The 15,504-nt window shown below is 45.9% G+C and overlaps 2 protein-coding genes across 2 annotated transcripts; both read left to right on the plus strand.

The window, feature by feature from the left end:
* Positions 1-1,497: 1,497 nt before the first annotated feature.
* PtA15_3A217 (uncharacterized protein) lies at positions 1,498-2,022 on the plus strand (the record flags this gene model as incomplete). The annotated part of the gene is made up of 2 exons (XM_053167163.1): positions 1,498-1,605; positions 1,816-2,022. The coding sequence occupies 2 exons, from the start codon at positions 1,498-1,500 to the stop codon at positions 2,020-2,022; spliced, it is 315 nt and encodes a 104-aa protein (XP_053018407.1).
* Positions 2,023-11,232: 9,210 nt separating this feature from the next.
* On the plus strand, positions 11,233-11,757 carry PtA15_3A218 (uncharacterized protein; the record flags this gene model as incomplete). The annotated part of the gene is made up of 2 exons (XM_053167164.1): positions 11,233-11,340; positions 11,551-11,757. The coding sequence occupies 2 exons, from the start codon at positions 11,233-11,235 to the stop codon at positions 11,755-11,757; spliced, it is 315 nt and encodes a 104-aa protein (XP_053018408.1).
* Positions 11,758-15,504: the final 3,747 nt, after the last annotated feature.

The following is a 15,504-nucleotide window of genomic DNA, read 5'->3' on the forward strand; positions in this document are numbered from 1 at the left end:
TGTGCTTCCATGTTTGGTTTTTTTCTACTTCTTCTTGATCACAGGGATCTTTTGCTTAACCAATTTCATATCCAATGCCTGTTTCAGGTCTTACATTTTTCAGGTGTTTATTTCTGTTGCCCGCCTGGAAAACACTTGTAGAGTCACATTGAAATCAATTGGCAAATTTAATAAATTCTAATAAATTAGTGCTTTTGTCCTTGCTGGAAAGTCTCTGATGGCAAGAAAAATTTCCACTAGCGGTGTTCATGCGTTGGCTTCTGGCTCCTGGGACATACCCTCTGTTTTTTTATTGAATTTGAATTTTCTCCAACTCACGGAAAAAGAGTTTGTATTGGTTACAGCCCCCTGCAGTAACCTCAACTAATTAAAAATCACTAATTACGTCAACAACTACTTTTTTCGCGCAGCATTTCCCCCTATCAAGGAACAATACTGAGGAAAAAAGGAGCTCTTGACGTAACCAGTGATCTTTAAGCAAAGGTCATTGCTGGGAGGACGACAATTGCGGCAGAGCCAGTCAATACCTCCCAGGGGTCCTGTGGTTCTGAACGTACACATGCCCCCTTTTTATATTCGAGAGACGCCCCCAGATTCCAATTCACAGTGCTTTTGAGCCTGAACAAGAACAAAGAAATTCCAACCTTCCCCTATAATCCATCAAGAACAAAGCCTGATAAGCCCAAAAATCAGTTTGTGTCCAAAAGCGTCAGACTGGTGCTCTTCCAGCTCATGACTCGATCTTTGCGGCAGAGGTAATCAGCACCTTGCTGGGCTGTTGGGATTGTGAACCTACACGACTCAGAACAAAGAAATTTCTACCTCATTGTCCGCTTCCCCAAGAGCAAAGACCGATAAACCAGAACAACAGTCTGTGACCAAAGCCAGCTCCACACAATTCTAAAAGCGTCAGACCGGTACACTGAGGACTTCCCTTCTTAGACTGTCTCCGTTCTCACCACACCCTGGTTGTTTTCCACATTGCACAAAACCCTTCCAGTCGTCTCATTCCGGCACATACCGCGAACACCTCTACCGTCATTGCCAACAGCGTCCGGCTGCCCAATATACCAGAAACGGAATCTGCTTCCACAGCTCGGATAAGACATTCCCCAAGTTTTCAATCCAACGGTATCACACTTTGACGCAACATTCTTAAAATGGTATGATACCTTTAGCGCCTCCTCCTCATCGTTCCTCGCTCCACACAGTTGCATACTCACCACTTGAAATCTGTACCATTGCTGACCAAAGATCATTTTTGTCTATAAACAGTACCTTTATTACAAATCTCCATATGCCAAAGATCAGGGTTTGGCTGGCGAGCAGGCCGGCACTACAGCCCCAGAGGAGGCCAACGAGTTGCATCATGGAATGGTCGGCGCGGCTGAGCGACCATTGCTCACGTCTTTGAGGCCTGCCCGGAGCTTCTGCTGGAGCGAGAGGAACATATTCGCCTCCTCTTTGATCTCCGCCTGTTGGATGTTCCCAAACCCAATGACCCCAACGACCCCTGATATCAACACTGGCGTCCGGACCGCATCTAGCGTTGTGATCTTTATCCCCAGTAGCCATGTTGGAAATAGAAATTTGAAGATCGATCAGGTCAATCCTAGAGGCACCATATACTCTGTTATTTCAAGCAAGAAAAATACAGAATTCAGGTTTGACTTTCAACCAACAAACAAGAGAAAAAACTGGTACTACTTACCTGATTGCATGTACTGTAGGGCCATAGTGCTACCCATGACTTGGGAAAGGATGTAGAGCGACCGTCCAAGCAGCCCCGGCGGCTGATTTGGACTGTTTATGGAGTCCGAGTTTCTGGAGGTTGATGCCGAAGGCATTGAGTATGGAGGAGATGGTGATGAGGAAGACAATGAAGAAGCCAACGGTGTACCAGTTGTTGATCGGGCCCGGTTCAACAAGAACAGAGGCCGCAGAGGTCATGCTGTTGCTGCTGCTGCCCTTCGTGCCGTTCAGGCTGGCCAATGTCTGGTTGTACAGACTGGCCAGATTTGATGATCATGACATCCTCTTTTGTAGCAACAAAACTCGGCCCTTGAACGCTTTGTCTCCTCCTTTGTTGAACTAGCAATGGAATTAGTACAGAGGGCTGATTGTGCATAAGAGCATTTCCACCGCGGGCGGTATTTTTGGGGCGCTAAAATTTGATCTCTGGGAGTGCGCAGCCAGTTTTAGCGCCCCAAACTGCTGCGGCATACACCGCGAGAGTCTCTAAAAATTCATGAAAGGCATACGTCGCCCCCGGTTCACTCCCCCGTCAATCACATGAAAGGCCGGTTATCGAGGGGAATTCTCTTCTTGATGATCGGAACAAACCGGGTCGCTCCAGTCATTGTGGGGAGTATATACTCCTCTCGATAACTGGAACGAACCGGCCATCGAGGGGAGTAAGTACCCCCCTCGATGAGGTTGGAACAAAACGGTCGTTCCGGTCATTGTGGGGAGTACTCCTCTCGATAACTGGAACGAACCGGCCATTGAGGGGAGTATGTACTCCCCTCGATGATCAGAACAGACCATGAGTTTGTTCCGGTCATCATGGGGAGTACTATTCCTCTCAATGACCGGAAGGAACCGGACATCGAGGGGAGTATGTGCACCTCTCGATGACCAGAAGGAACCGGCCATCAAGGGGAGTATGTACTCCTCTCGATGACCGGAACAAACGGGCCGTCGAGGGGAGTAGCTCTTGATGGCCGGCCTGCCTTGGCCATCAAGGTACATATTGTTCGGGGGTGTGACTGATGGTGGGAGTTGTAGCTTCACGTGACTTTGTTCCGTGAAAGGGAGTCGAGGGGGGATGGAGGAGTCGGTAGGTGAGTCTCTAGGAGTCCCTACATGTAGGGACTCGAGGTCCATATTTAGGGACGGCCATAAATTTTTGACGCAAATAGCGCCCGCGGTGGGTCGGGTTGAGGCAGTAAACTCCTGAAATTTCCAACTAGGGCCCCGATTTAGGGCCCGCGGTGGGAATTCTCTAAAGAATAGAGATAAAGGTCAATCTTCCTGAATAAATTAGTCCAGAAAATTGGTACATGTAATCATTGTAACGTGTACTATGTGGCTCATAATGTCTTACCAAAAAAACAAAACACAACACAGGACATTTAGCAGCTTTTACTGACTCCTTATTTCAAATAAAAAAAAAATCTCATGAAAATGACCACACATTATAATTTGGAATCAAGATGTTGCAAAACTTTAATATTGCCCCCAATGCTTGGTGTATGTAGCATTTGAAATAATTGGAGGCTGTTGGGTGTGTCATCTTCCTCCTGCTATTGACTCAACTGTTCTTGCACACTCCAACTCTGTGAGGTTCAATGGAAATACCTTCCTCATACTCTGTGGGACCTACAATGCTATACCAATTTCAACTTAAATAATACTTGCTTTAATTTTAAACTACCCATCTTCTAACGCAATGAAAATTCTCATATCATGTCTGTGCCTAGCACATTCGATGACTGATTTGCTAGGTATTTTGACCAATTCACGGGCATTGAAGCCTTTGTTGTACACCCTGATTGGCAATGTAAATGATCAGAATTTGCATCTGTGCAGTATCTCATGATACATCTGTTGTAAAATTACGCAATACAATAACCTCACGTTCAGTGGTGCATGATTTGACACAGCATTGCTATGTATGAATTTTACTGTCCTGGGTTGAGCCAAAATCTCTAATGATATCAGCTTCTAAATGAATGCATTACATATACTGAAGACCAGTATATTTAGTTTCACAAATTTAAACGGATCTACTTTGCGCACAGAGGGAAACTCGTTGTGAACGGGAATTTCCGTTGACTCTCATCAAGAGAGATGTAGCCATTGGATGACTGGTATATTCCGGTAATTGAGAGGGATGTGTCCTCCCAATGACCAGTCTATCTTGGTCATCAAGAGGGATGTGGCCTCTCAATGACCGGTCTGTACCCATCATTGAGAGGATTTATTCCTCCGTATGTCCGGAGTGTCTCAACCCAGCCACCTGTCAGCGCACGGCTCCCCCGTGTGCGGATAGTTTTTTGAGGGGAGCTGGTGGCGCGCACGGAGGGGGGCCCAGTGTCAAGGGATGTTGAGTCAATGTAAATTCCTGTGTGCAAGAATTTTCCCTCCATGCACAAAAAGTAAAAAATAGCAGTATCTGAATGAGAAATCACAAGAATTTCCTTAACCCACTGAGAAGTGCTAAATTTCACCATCAGATCTCTGTCACTGAGTTCTCCCACTCTGAGATAATTAGGATATTACCTCCTTCATGGTATTTAAAGTATTGTTCTGGTCCAGTGGTCAATATTAAATGTGTTTGGTGAAGATCAAATGCATTGAAACTCAATCATGTATAATTCCAGATGAATCTGCCAAGGAATAAGTTTATTTTTATTTGCAGGTTATCCCTTTGGGTCAGTTTATTTTCTTGCTCAAATGGCATTGTTTTCCAATCTGCTTTATTCCTGTGCAATTGAACAACAGGGCAACAACTAATATGGTTTGAGAATACACATTTTTTTAGAAAATTTTGGGTCAGCCCAGTAACCTGGGGTTGCTTCAGGGCCAATTTTCCCAAGCTCAGTGGTTTAACCAAAAATCCTGAATTTCCTCAGTTCATGTTTTCATTACAATTTTTATTGCACCCAAATAAGAAATCAATAACAACTGCAGGTTTATTATTCTATGTCAAGTTGGTCTTTTGCAGTGGATTTTTCTGCGGCGCAGCCACAAGTTCGCTAGTCTGGATGAAATGTAGTCACGTGATCAACATCAAAATCATTTTGTTTGTAATTCTTATTTTTAAACGGACCTACTTCGCGCAGCAGCGGAAAACTCTTTGCGCAAAGAATTGACCGTCCCCCAACGTCGAGCCCGCTGTGCGCGCAAGCCGAAAAACACTTCGCGCACAGTGACTTCCCCCGAAAGGAGGTGATTTTTCCGGATTTTTTTTTTGATTGATCAAAAGAGGGGGTCTTACTTGCCCCCTCCAAAAAATATTGGATTTTTTGAAGCTGTCCTTGTGATGCAAAAAAAAAATCATAATATTAATCCAAAAAAGGCACCCGCTACCCCGATAGCCCACCCCGGGGCCTTTGTACCTGCTCAAACTTAAGCGGTCGGGTACCCAGCCCCTCGAAAAGAAAGTTCGAGGGGCAGCAGTTCCGGGCCCGGCTATCCCCCAGCCGCCGTGCCGATGGCCGGCACAGGCCATCGAGCGGAGTTGCACACTCCCCCGATAACCGGCCGGCCAGCACACATGTGTGCATCTAGCACTATTTACCGGACATCGAGGGGATTGTGTACTCCTCTCGATGACCGGGTCCATGCCGGTCATCGACCCGGTCATCCCATGCCGGTCATCGAGAGGAGTACATCTTTCCCTCGATGACCGGGTCCGTTCCGGTCATCGAGAGGAGTACATCCTTCCCTCGATGACCGGGCCCGTTCCGGTCATCGAGAGGAATGTTCACTCCTTTCGACGACCGGAGTAATCGGGTCACCGAGGGGAGTGTACTCCTCTCGAGAGGAGTACATCATCCTTCCCTCGATGACCGAGTCCGTTCCGGTCATCGAGAGGAGTACATCCTTCCCTCGATGACCGGGTCCGTTCCGGTCATCGAGAGGAATGTTCACTCCTCTAGACGACCGGAGCTTGGTGACCTGGTTGCTCCGGTTGGCGAGAGGTGTGAACACTCCGCTCGATGACCGGAACGGACTCGGTCATCGAGGGAAGGATGATGTACACTCCCCTCGGTGACCCGATTACTCCGGTCGTCGAGAGGAGTGAACATTCCTCTCGATGACCGGAACGGACCCGGTCATCGAGGGAAGGATGTACTCCTCTCGATGACCGGAACGGACTCGGTCATCGAGGGAAGGATGATGTACTCCTCTCGAGAGGAGTACACTCCCCTCGGTGACCCGATTACTCCGGTCGTCGAGAGGAGTGAACATTCCTCTCGATGACCGGAACGGACCCGGTCATCGAGGGAAGGATGTACTCCTCTCGATGACCGGCATGGACCCGGTCATCGAGAGGAGTACATACTCCCCCGATGACCAGATTGCTCCGGTCATCGAGAGGAGTGAACACTCCCCTCGATGACCGGAACGGACCCGGTCATCGAGGGAAGTATGTACTCCACTCGATGACCGGGACAGAGTGGCCATCGAGAGGAGTACACAATCCCCTCGATGTCCGGTAAATAGTGCTAGATGCACACATGTCTGCTGGCCGGCCGGTTATCGGGGGAGTGTGCAACTCCGCTCGATGGCCTGTGCCGGCCATCGGCACGGCGGCTGGGGGATAGCCGGGCCCGGAACTGCTGCCCCTCGAACTTTCTTTTTGAGGGGCTGGGTACCCGACCGCTTAAGTTTGAGCAGGTACAAAGGCCCCGGGGTGGGCTATCGGGGTAGCGGGTGCCTTTTTTTTGGATATTAAGGCCCCGTTTGGAGCCGATATGATTGCGCGATATAATCTGGAAACTTGTGACATCTGATCAAGTTTTGGCGGACCTGATCAGATGTCACATAGGATGTCATGCAAAAAAACTCATATATCGCCTGGATTATATCGGCTCCAAACGGGGCCTAATTATATATATTTTTTTTACATGACAAGGACACCTCCAAAAAATCCAATAATTTTTGGAGAGGGCAGTTAAGACCCCCTCTTTTGATTAATCAAAAAAAAAAATTGAGAAAAATCTCCTCCTTCTTTTGGGGGAAGTTGCTGTGCGCGAAGTATTTTTTGGCTTGCACGCACAGCGGGCTTGACGTCGGGGGACGGTCGATTCTGTGCGCGAAGAGTTTTTCGCTGCTGCGCGAAGTAGGTCTGTTTTTAAAATGGTTTTTTTAGAGATAGCTGAGCTGGAAATAAGGAATCCAAAATAAGTGGGAGTTCTGTTTTGAGGACCAATGATGGGAATTTCCATGCATTACAATATAACAAGAGATTTTGGCAACATAAATTCCCACTGTTCCCAGATAATGTGTCACTGTTATCTGGAAAAATGACAATTTGGACCTGTGGTTAACGTAACAGAGGGTGGCTTGCCCCTGAATACTGGTATAAATAACAGAGATGACATGTTAGCCATGTTATCTGAGGTCAAAATGCCACAAAAGGGGTAAACCTCCCCTGTTTTGGGCATGTTATCCTCCTGTAACTGCAAGGGATAATATAAGGAACCTCTGAAGACAGGAAAAAACAGAAAAGAAAAAGTAACAGAAGATTTACTACTGTTATTGTAACAACAACATCACAAATTCCATTACATTTTTGTTACACTACCATTCCTGCTAGTGTAACTTCCCTATTTTGAGGGGAATTGCATTCAGTAAAATTGGTCTTGTGAGTTGAGGTTGAGAATTGAATGAGTAATAAGTCACAAGCCCCTCAGGCAAGGGTGACTTATTTAAGTCCATCCTGACCCCGGTGGGATTTCTGGCTGGATTTAAAATGGGAATACAGAGTCTGGACCAGGTCCAGACAAAGCACAATTGAGTCAATATGATCTGACAATATGATTGGACAGATGAGACACGGCAGAATAGTCCTGACCTGAGCACAAGTATTTGATTTCCTTTTTATCTACATGGATTTTTGGCACTCAAACATACACACCACTCCTGTTTTTTTGAATAAATATTAAGGCAAAATCTGCTGGTATTCCTTTGTAACCCCTCAGCCTCAATATAGCCCAGGCTTGTTTAACAATTATTATTGCCTTTGAATATACTTGCCGCACTTTGCACAAGAAAAATTATGTGCAGTATCTAGCTGCTGGTAGGTTGTTCATCTTGTACAGTTTCTCTGAATCAGTTTGTGTCAGAGCAACCAGCTTTTAATTGTTTTGACAAGGCGCCATGGTTTGCTTGTCAGGTTTGATTGACACTGATGGATGTATCACCAAGAATTTGTCTATAGAGGCAAAGATTCATAGCTTCAAAAACCCCCTCTCCAAGTGTCAGGAATCACTACTTTTCCACTTGTGCTTCATTTGAAATGGGTAAGTTATTCCAACTGCAAAAGAACATTTTGGTAGCTCTCTGCTGCTTGCAAGCTGCTCAGAGTTTGCCTCCACTTGAAGAAAGTACTTCCAAAAGTCCAATCAAGGGAGGTGTGTAGTTCATGAATTCTTCACTCCAGAAACTGTATAAAATTGCTCACCTTTGGTCAAAAAAACAAAAAAAAAATCTAGTTCTGTCTACAATGGAGTCATCATATGAGCCAGGAATGAGAAACTCTATGATAGTACCATCTCATGCGTCTATTGGGATAGATTCTGATGGAACCAAGGAGATTCAACATAAACCTGAGCCCCAGGTAAATAAATTAACCATAGAATTGGAAAAAGCAGGTCAGTGACACACCCACCTAAATTATGATGTGATCTTCATCATTTTTATTGGTTGAGTTCATCCCAGTTAAACTGGGATGACTTCATCCCAGCCAAATATGCTGGCAGTGATAACCTATTCTGTTCAAATTAATCGTAAAAAAACCCATCATGTTTAAAACCTCTTGTAAAATTTGCCACAAGCCAATCATCTGTCACAGGAATTACAGATTGGTTGCAGGGGTAGAACACTACCACACACCTTTCAAACCCCTCAGAGCACCTTGATTGTTGAAAAATGGTTTTCTTGAAATACATTTAGAAGCCTCAATTAGGCCATTTTTTTGAATTATATGTAAGAGGGTAGACTCCACTTTGGCCAAGTTGATTTTTCTTCAAGATGCTGAGTTGTAGGTGCTACATAATGGATGACTTCCCGTGGGCTAAAAATTCAGATCTGTCAGGCCAGGTTAAACCTTACTGGCTGGTGAGAAGTTGATCTCAATCACTTTTCACCAGCAAGTAAGGTTTAGATCTGTGAAATTTTAGTCTGTACGGGGGGCGTAGATCCTACGGGAAGTCTTCCAATGTACTACCAGCCAGAAAATTTCTTCATACTTTAAACAATGCAGAAAAGGTGTAGCTGGGTGTGATTCTGGTCAAAAGGATTAAGAAAGAGGAATTTGTCCTCATCAACCTCTTGGTAAACAACCACTGGTTGACTAAAAGAAAAGAGAAGAAAGAAGGATGGAAAACAGAAGGAAAAAACTGCCAAGTTTTCTGTTGGTCTGCTACCATGATGTATCACCAAAGTATAACCAAACACCCAGCTGTCAGCCACAAGTGCCTGTAGCCTAATTGGTAAAGGAAGCACTCTAGAATGTGTTTCAGCATGGCTGAGGTTGTGAGTTCAACTCTTTCCAGACACATCTTCATCTTACAGTCTCTACAAGAACTTCCAAAATCCCTTCCTGTGTGACTCAGAAGGGGAAATGAACAACACTGGCTCAATCTCAAAGGAATTTTGCCCACCCAAAAAAGACAAACCTGTCAAACAACTGGGGCTGTCTCTTTAGGGTGGGCAAAGGTCCTTTCAGATTGGGACAGGGTGATTAATTGCTCCTTCTGAGTCACAATCTTGGCCCTCTCTAACAGAGTGGTCCTCTCTTTTGTATGTCTTGAACCTCCAGTTTTGGGGCCAAAAAATGGTTCAGTCCTTTACAGTTTTATTTTTTAATCTCCACAAGATTTCTTAAAGGTGCGTGGTCTGATTTTTCACACTATTTTAGCTGTATCCTTTACAAGGTAAGTAGAACACACACGCTCTTGGGTTTAACACTATTTGAGCTATCCTCACAATTTATTTTCTTGTGCTTCCATGTTTGGTTTTTTTCTACTTCTTCTTGATCACAGGGATCTTTTGCTTAACCAATTTCATATCCAATGCCTGTTTCAGGTCTTACATTTTTCAGGTGTTTATTTCTGTTGCCCGCCTGGAAAACACTTGTAGAGTCACATTGAAATCAATTGGCAAATTTAATAAATTCTAATAAATTAGTGCTTTTGTCCTTGCTGGAAAGTCTCTGATGGCAAGAAAAATTTCCACTAGCGGTGTTCATGCGTTGGCTTCTGGCTCCTGGGACATACCCTCTGTTTTTTTATTGAATTTGAATTTTCTCCAACTCACGGAAAAAGAGTTTGTATTGGTTACAGCCCCCTGCAGTAACCTCAACTAATTAAAAATCACTAATTACGTCAACAACTACTTTTTTCGCGCAGCATTTCCCCCTATCAAGGAACAATACTGAGGAAAAAAGGAGCTCTTGACGTAACCAGTGATCTTTAAGCAAAGGTCATTGCTGGGAGGACGACAATTGCGGCAGAGCCAGTCAATACCTCCCAGGGGTCCTGTGGTTCTGAACGTACACATGCCCCCTTTTTATATTCGAGAGACGCCCCCAGATTCCAATTCACAGTGCTTTTGAGCCTGAACAAGAACAAAGAAATTCCAACCTTCCCCTATAATCCATCAAGAACAAAGCCTGATAAGCCCAAAAATCAGTTTGTGTCCAAAAGCGTCAGACTGGTGCTCTTCCAGCTCATGACTCGATCTTTGCGGCAGAGGTAATCAGCACCTTGCTGGGCTGTTGGGATTGTGAACCTACACGACTCAGAACAAAGAAATTTCTACCTCATTGTCCGCTTCCCCAAGAGCAAAGACCGATAAACCAGAACAACAGTCTGTGACCAAAGCCAGCTCCACACAATTCTAAAAGCGTCAGACCGGTACACTGAGGACTTCCCTTCTTAGACTGTCTCCGTTCTCACCACACCCTGGTTGTTTTCCACATTGCACAAAACCCTTCCAGTCGTCTCATTCCGGCACATACCGCGAACACCTCTACCGTCATTGCCAACAGCGTCCGGCTGCCCAATATACCAGAAACGGAATCTGCTTCCACAGCTCGGATAAGACATTCCCCAAGTTTTCAATCCAACGGTATCACACTTTGACGCAACATTCTTAAAATGGTATGATACCTTTAGCGCCTCCTCCTCATCGTTCCTCGCTCCACACAGTTGCATACTCACCACTTGAAATCTGTACCATTGCTGACCAAAGATCATTTTTGTCTATAAACAGTACCTTTATTACAAATCTCCATATGCCAAAGATCAGGGTTTGGCTGGCGAGCAGGCCGGCACTACAGCCCCAGAGGAGGCCAACGAGTTGCATCATGGAATGGTCGGCGCGGCTGAGCGACCATTGCTCACGTCTTTGAGGCCTGCCCGGAGCTTCTGCTGGAGCGAGAGGAACATATTCGCCTCCTCTTTGATCTCCGCCTGTTGGATGTTCCCAAACCCAATGACCCCAACGACCCCTGATATCAACACTGGCGTCCGGACCGCATCTAGCGTTGTGATCTTTATCCCCAGTAGCCATGTTGGAAATAGAAATTTGAAGATCGATCAGGTCAATCCTAGAGGCACCATATACTCTGTTATTTCAAGCAAGAAAAATACAGAATTCAGGTTTGACTTTCAACCAACAAACAAGAGAAAAAACTGGTACTACTTACCTGATTGCATGTACTGTAGGGCCATAGTGCTACCCATGACTTGGGAAAGGATGTAGAGCGACCGTCCAAGCAGCCCCGGCGGCTGATTTGGACTGTTTATGGAGTCCGAGTTTCTGGAGGTTGATGCCGAAGGCATTGAGTATGGAGGAGATGGTGATGAGGAAGACAATGAAGAAGCCAACGGTGTACCAGTTGTTGATCGGGCCCGGTTCAACAAGAACAGAGGCCGCAGAGGTCATGCTGTTGCTGCTGCTGCCCTTCGTGCCGTTCAGGCTGGCCAATGTCTGGTTGTACAGACTGGCCAGATTTGATGATCATGACATCCTCTTTTGTAGCAACAAAACTCGGCCCTTGAACGCTTTGTCTCCTCCTTTGTTGAACTAGCAATGGAATTAGTACAGAGGGCTGATTGTGCATAAGAGCATTTCCACCGCGGGCGGTATTTTTGGGGCGCTAAAATTTGATCTCTGGGAGTGCGCAGCCAGTTTTAGCGCCCCAAACTGCTGCGGCATACACCGCGAGAGTCTCTAAAAATTCATGAAAGGCATACGTCGCCCCCGGTTCACTCCCCCGTCAATCACATGAAAGGCCGGTTATCGAGGGGAATTCTCTTCTTGATGATCGGAACAAACCGGGTCGCTCCAGTCATTGTGGGGAGTATATACTCCTCTCGATAACTGGAACGAACCGGCCATCGAGGGGAGTAAGTACCCCCCTCGATGAGGTTGGAACAAAACGGTCGTTCCGGTCATTGTGGGGAGTACTCCTCTCGATAACTGGAACGAACCGGCCATTGAGGGGAGTATGTACTCCCCTCGATGATCAGAACAGACCATGAGTTTGTTCCGGTCATCATGGGGAGTACTATTCCTCTCAATGACCGGAAGGAACCGGACATCGAGGGGAGTATGTGCACCTCTCGATGACCAGAAGGAACCGGCCATCAAGGGGAGTATGTACTCCTCTCGATGACCGGAACAAACGGGCCGTCGAGGGGAGTAGCTCTTGATGGCCGGCCTGCCTTGGCCATCAAGGTACATATTGTTCGGGGGTGTGACTGATGGTGGGAGTTGTAGCTTCACGTGACTTTGTTCCGTGAAAGGGAGTCGAGGGGGGATGGAGGAGTCGGTAGGTGAGTCTCTAGGAGTCCCTACATGTAGGGACTCGAGGTCCATATTTAGGGACGGCCATAAATTTTTGACGCAAATAGCGCCCGCGGTGGGTCGGGTTGAGGCAGTAAACTCCTGAAATTTCCAACTAGGGCCCCGATTTAGGGCCCGCGGTGGGAATTCTCTAAAGAATAGAGATAAAGGTCAATCTTCCTGAATAAATTAGTCCAGAAAATTGGTACATGTAATCATTGTAACGTGTACTATGTGGCTCATAATGTCTTACCAAAAAAACAAAACACAACACAGGACATTTAGCAGCTTTTACTGACTCCTTATTTCAAATAAAAAAAAAATCTCATGAAAATGACCACACATTATAATTTGGAATCAAGATGTTGCAAAACTTTAATATTGCCCCCAATGCTTGGTGTATGTAGCATTTGAAATAATTGGAGGCTGTTGGGTGTGTCATCTTCCTCCTGCTATTGACTCAACTGTTCTTGCACACTCCAACTCTGTGAGGTTCAATGGAAATACCTTCCTCATACTCTGTGGGACCTACAATGCTATACCAATTTCAACTTAAATAATACTTGCTTTAATTTTAAACTACCCATCTTCTAACGCAATGAAAATTCTCATATCATGTCTGTGCCTAGCACATTCGATGACTGATTTGCTAGGTATTTTGACCAATTCACGGGCATTGAAGCCTTTGTTGTACACCCTGATTGGCAATGTAAATGATCAGAATTTGCATCTGTGCAGTATCTCATGATACATCTGTTGTAAAATTACGCAATACAATAACCTCACGTTCAGTGGTGCATGATTTGACACAGCATTGCTATGTATGAATTTTACTGTCCTGGGTTGAGCCAAAATCTCTAATGATATCAGCTTCTAAATGAATGCATTACATATACTGAAGACCAGTATATTTAGTTTCACAAATTTAAACGGATCTACTTTGCGCACAGAGGGAAACTCGTTGTGAACGGGAATTTCCGTTGACTCTCATCAAGAGAGATGTAGCCATTGGATGACTGGTATATTCCGGTAATTGAGAGGGATGTGTCCTCCCAATGACCAGTCTATCTTGGTCATCAAGAGGGATGTGGCCTCTCAATGACCGGTCTGTACCCATCATTGAGAGGATTTATTCCTCCGTATGTCCGGAGTGTCTCAACCCAGCCACCTGTCAGCGCACGGCTCCCCCGTGTGCGGATAGTTTTTTGAGGGGAGCTGGTGGCGCGCACGGAGGGGGGCCCAGTGTCAAGGGATGTTGAGTCAATGTAAATTCCTGTGTGCAAGAATTTTCCCTCCATGCACAAAAAGTAAAAAATAGCAGTATCTGAATGAGAAATCACAAGAATTTCCTTAACCCACTGAGAAGTGCTAAATTTCACCATCAGATCTCTGTCACTGAGTTCTCCCACTCTGAGATAATTAGGATATTACCTCCTTCATGGTATTTAAAGTATTGTTCTGGTCCAGTGGTCAATATTAAATGTGTTTGGTGAAGATCAAATGCATTGAAACTCAATCATGTATAATTCCAGATGAATCTGCCAAGGAATAAGTTTATTTTTATTTGCAGGTTATCCCTTTGGGTCAGTTTATTTTCTTGCTCAAATGGCATTGTTTTCCAATCTGCTTTATTCCTGTGCAATTGAACAACAGGGCAACAACTAATATGGTTTGAGAATACACATTTTTTTAGAAAATTTTGGGTCAGCCCAGTAACCTGGGGTTGCTTCAGGGCCAATTTTCCCAAGCTCAGTGGTTTAACCAAAAATCCTGAATTTCCTCAGTTCATGTTTTCATTACAATTTTTATTGCACCCAAATAAGAAATCAATAACAACTGCAGGTTTATTATTCTATGTCAAGTTGGTCTTTTGCAGTGGATTTTTCTGCGGCGCAGCCACAAGTTCGCTAGTCTGGATGAAATGTAGTCACGTGATCAACATCAAAATCATTTTGTTTGTAATTCTTATTTTTAAACGGACCTACTTCGCGCAGCAGCGGAAAACTCTTTGCGCAAAGAATTGACCGTCCCCCAACGTCGAGCCCGCTGTGCGCGCAAGCCGAAAAACACTTCGCGCACAGTGACTTCCCCCGAAAGGAGGTGATTTTTCCGGATTTTTTTTTTGATTGATCAAAAGAGGGGGTCTTACTTGCCCCCTCCAAAAAATATTGGATTTTTTGAAGCTGTCCTTGTGATGCAAAAAAAAAATCATAATATTAATCCAAAAAAGGCACCCGCTACCCCGATAGCCCACCCCGGGGCCTTTGTACCTGCTCAAACTTAAGCGGTCGGGTACCCAGCCCCTCGAAAAGAAAGTTCGAGGGGCAGCAGTTCCGGGCCCGGCTATCCCCCAGCCGCCGTGCCGATGGCCGGCACAGGCCATCGAGCGGAGTTGCACACTCCCCCGATAACCGGCCGGCCAGCACACATGTGTGCATCTAGCACTATTTACCGGACATCGAGGGGATTGTGTACTCCTCTCGATGACCGGGTCCATGCCGGTCATCGACCCGGTCATCCCATGCCGGTCATCGAGAGGAGTACATCTTTCCCTCGATGACCGGGTCCGTTCCGGTCATCGAGAGGAGTACATCCTTCCCTCGATGACCGGGCCCGTTCCGGTCATCGAGAGGAATGTTCACTCCTTTCGACGACCGGAGTAATCGGGTCACCGAGGGGAGTGTACTCCTCTCGAGAGGAGTACATCATCCTTCCCTCGATGACCGAGTCCGTTCCGGTCATCGAGAGGAGTACATCCTTCCCTCGATGACCGGGTCCGTTCCGGTCATCGAGAGGAATGTTCACTCCTCTAGACGACCGGAGCTTGGTGACCTGGTTGCTCCGGTTGGCGAGAGGTGTGAACACTCCGCTCGATGACCGGAACGGACTCGGTCATCGAGGGAAGGATGATGTACA

This window comes from Puccinia triticina, chromosome 3A, assembly GCF_026914185.1.
Source record: "Puccinia triticina chromosome 3A, complete sequence".
NCBI classification, from domain to species: domain Eukaryota; kingdom Fungi; phylum Basidiomycota; class Pucciniomycetes; order Pucciniales; family Pucciniaceae; genus Puccinia; species Puccinia triticina.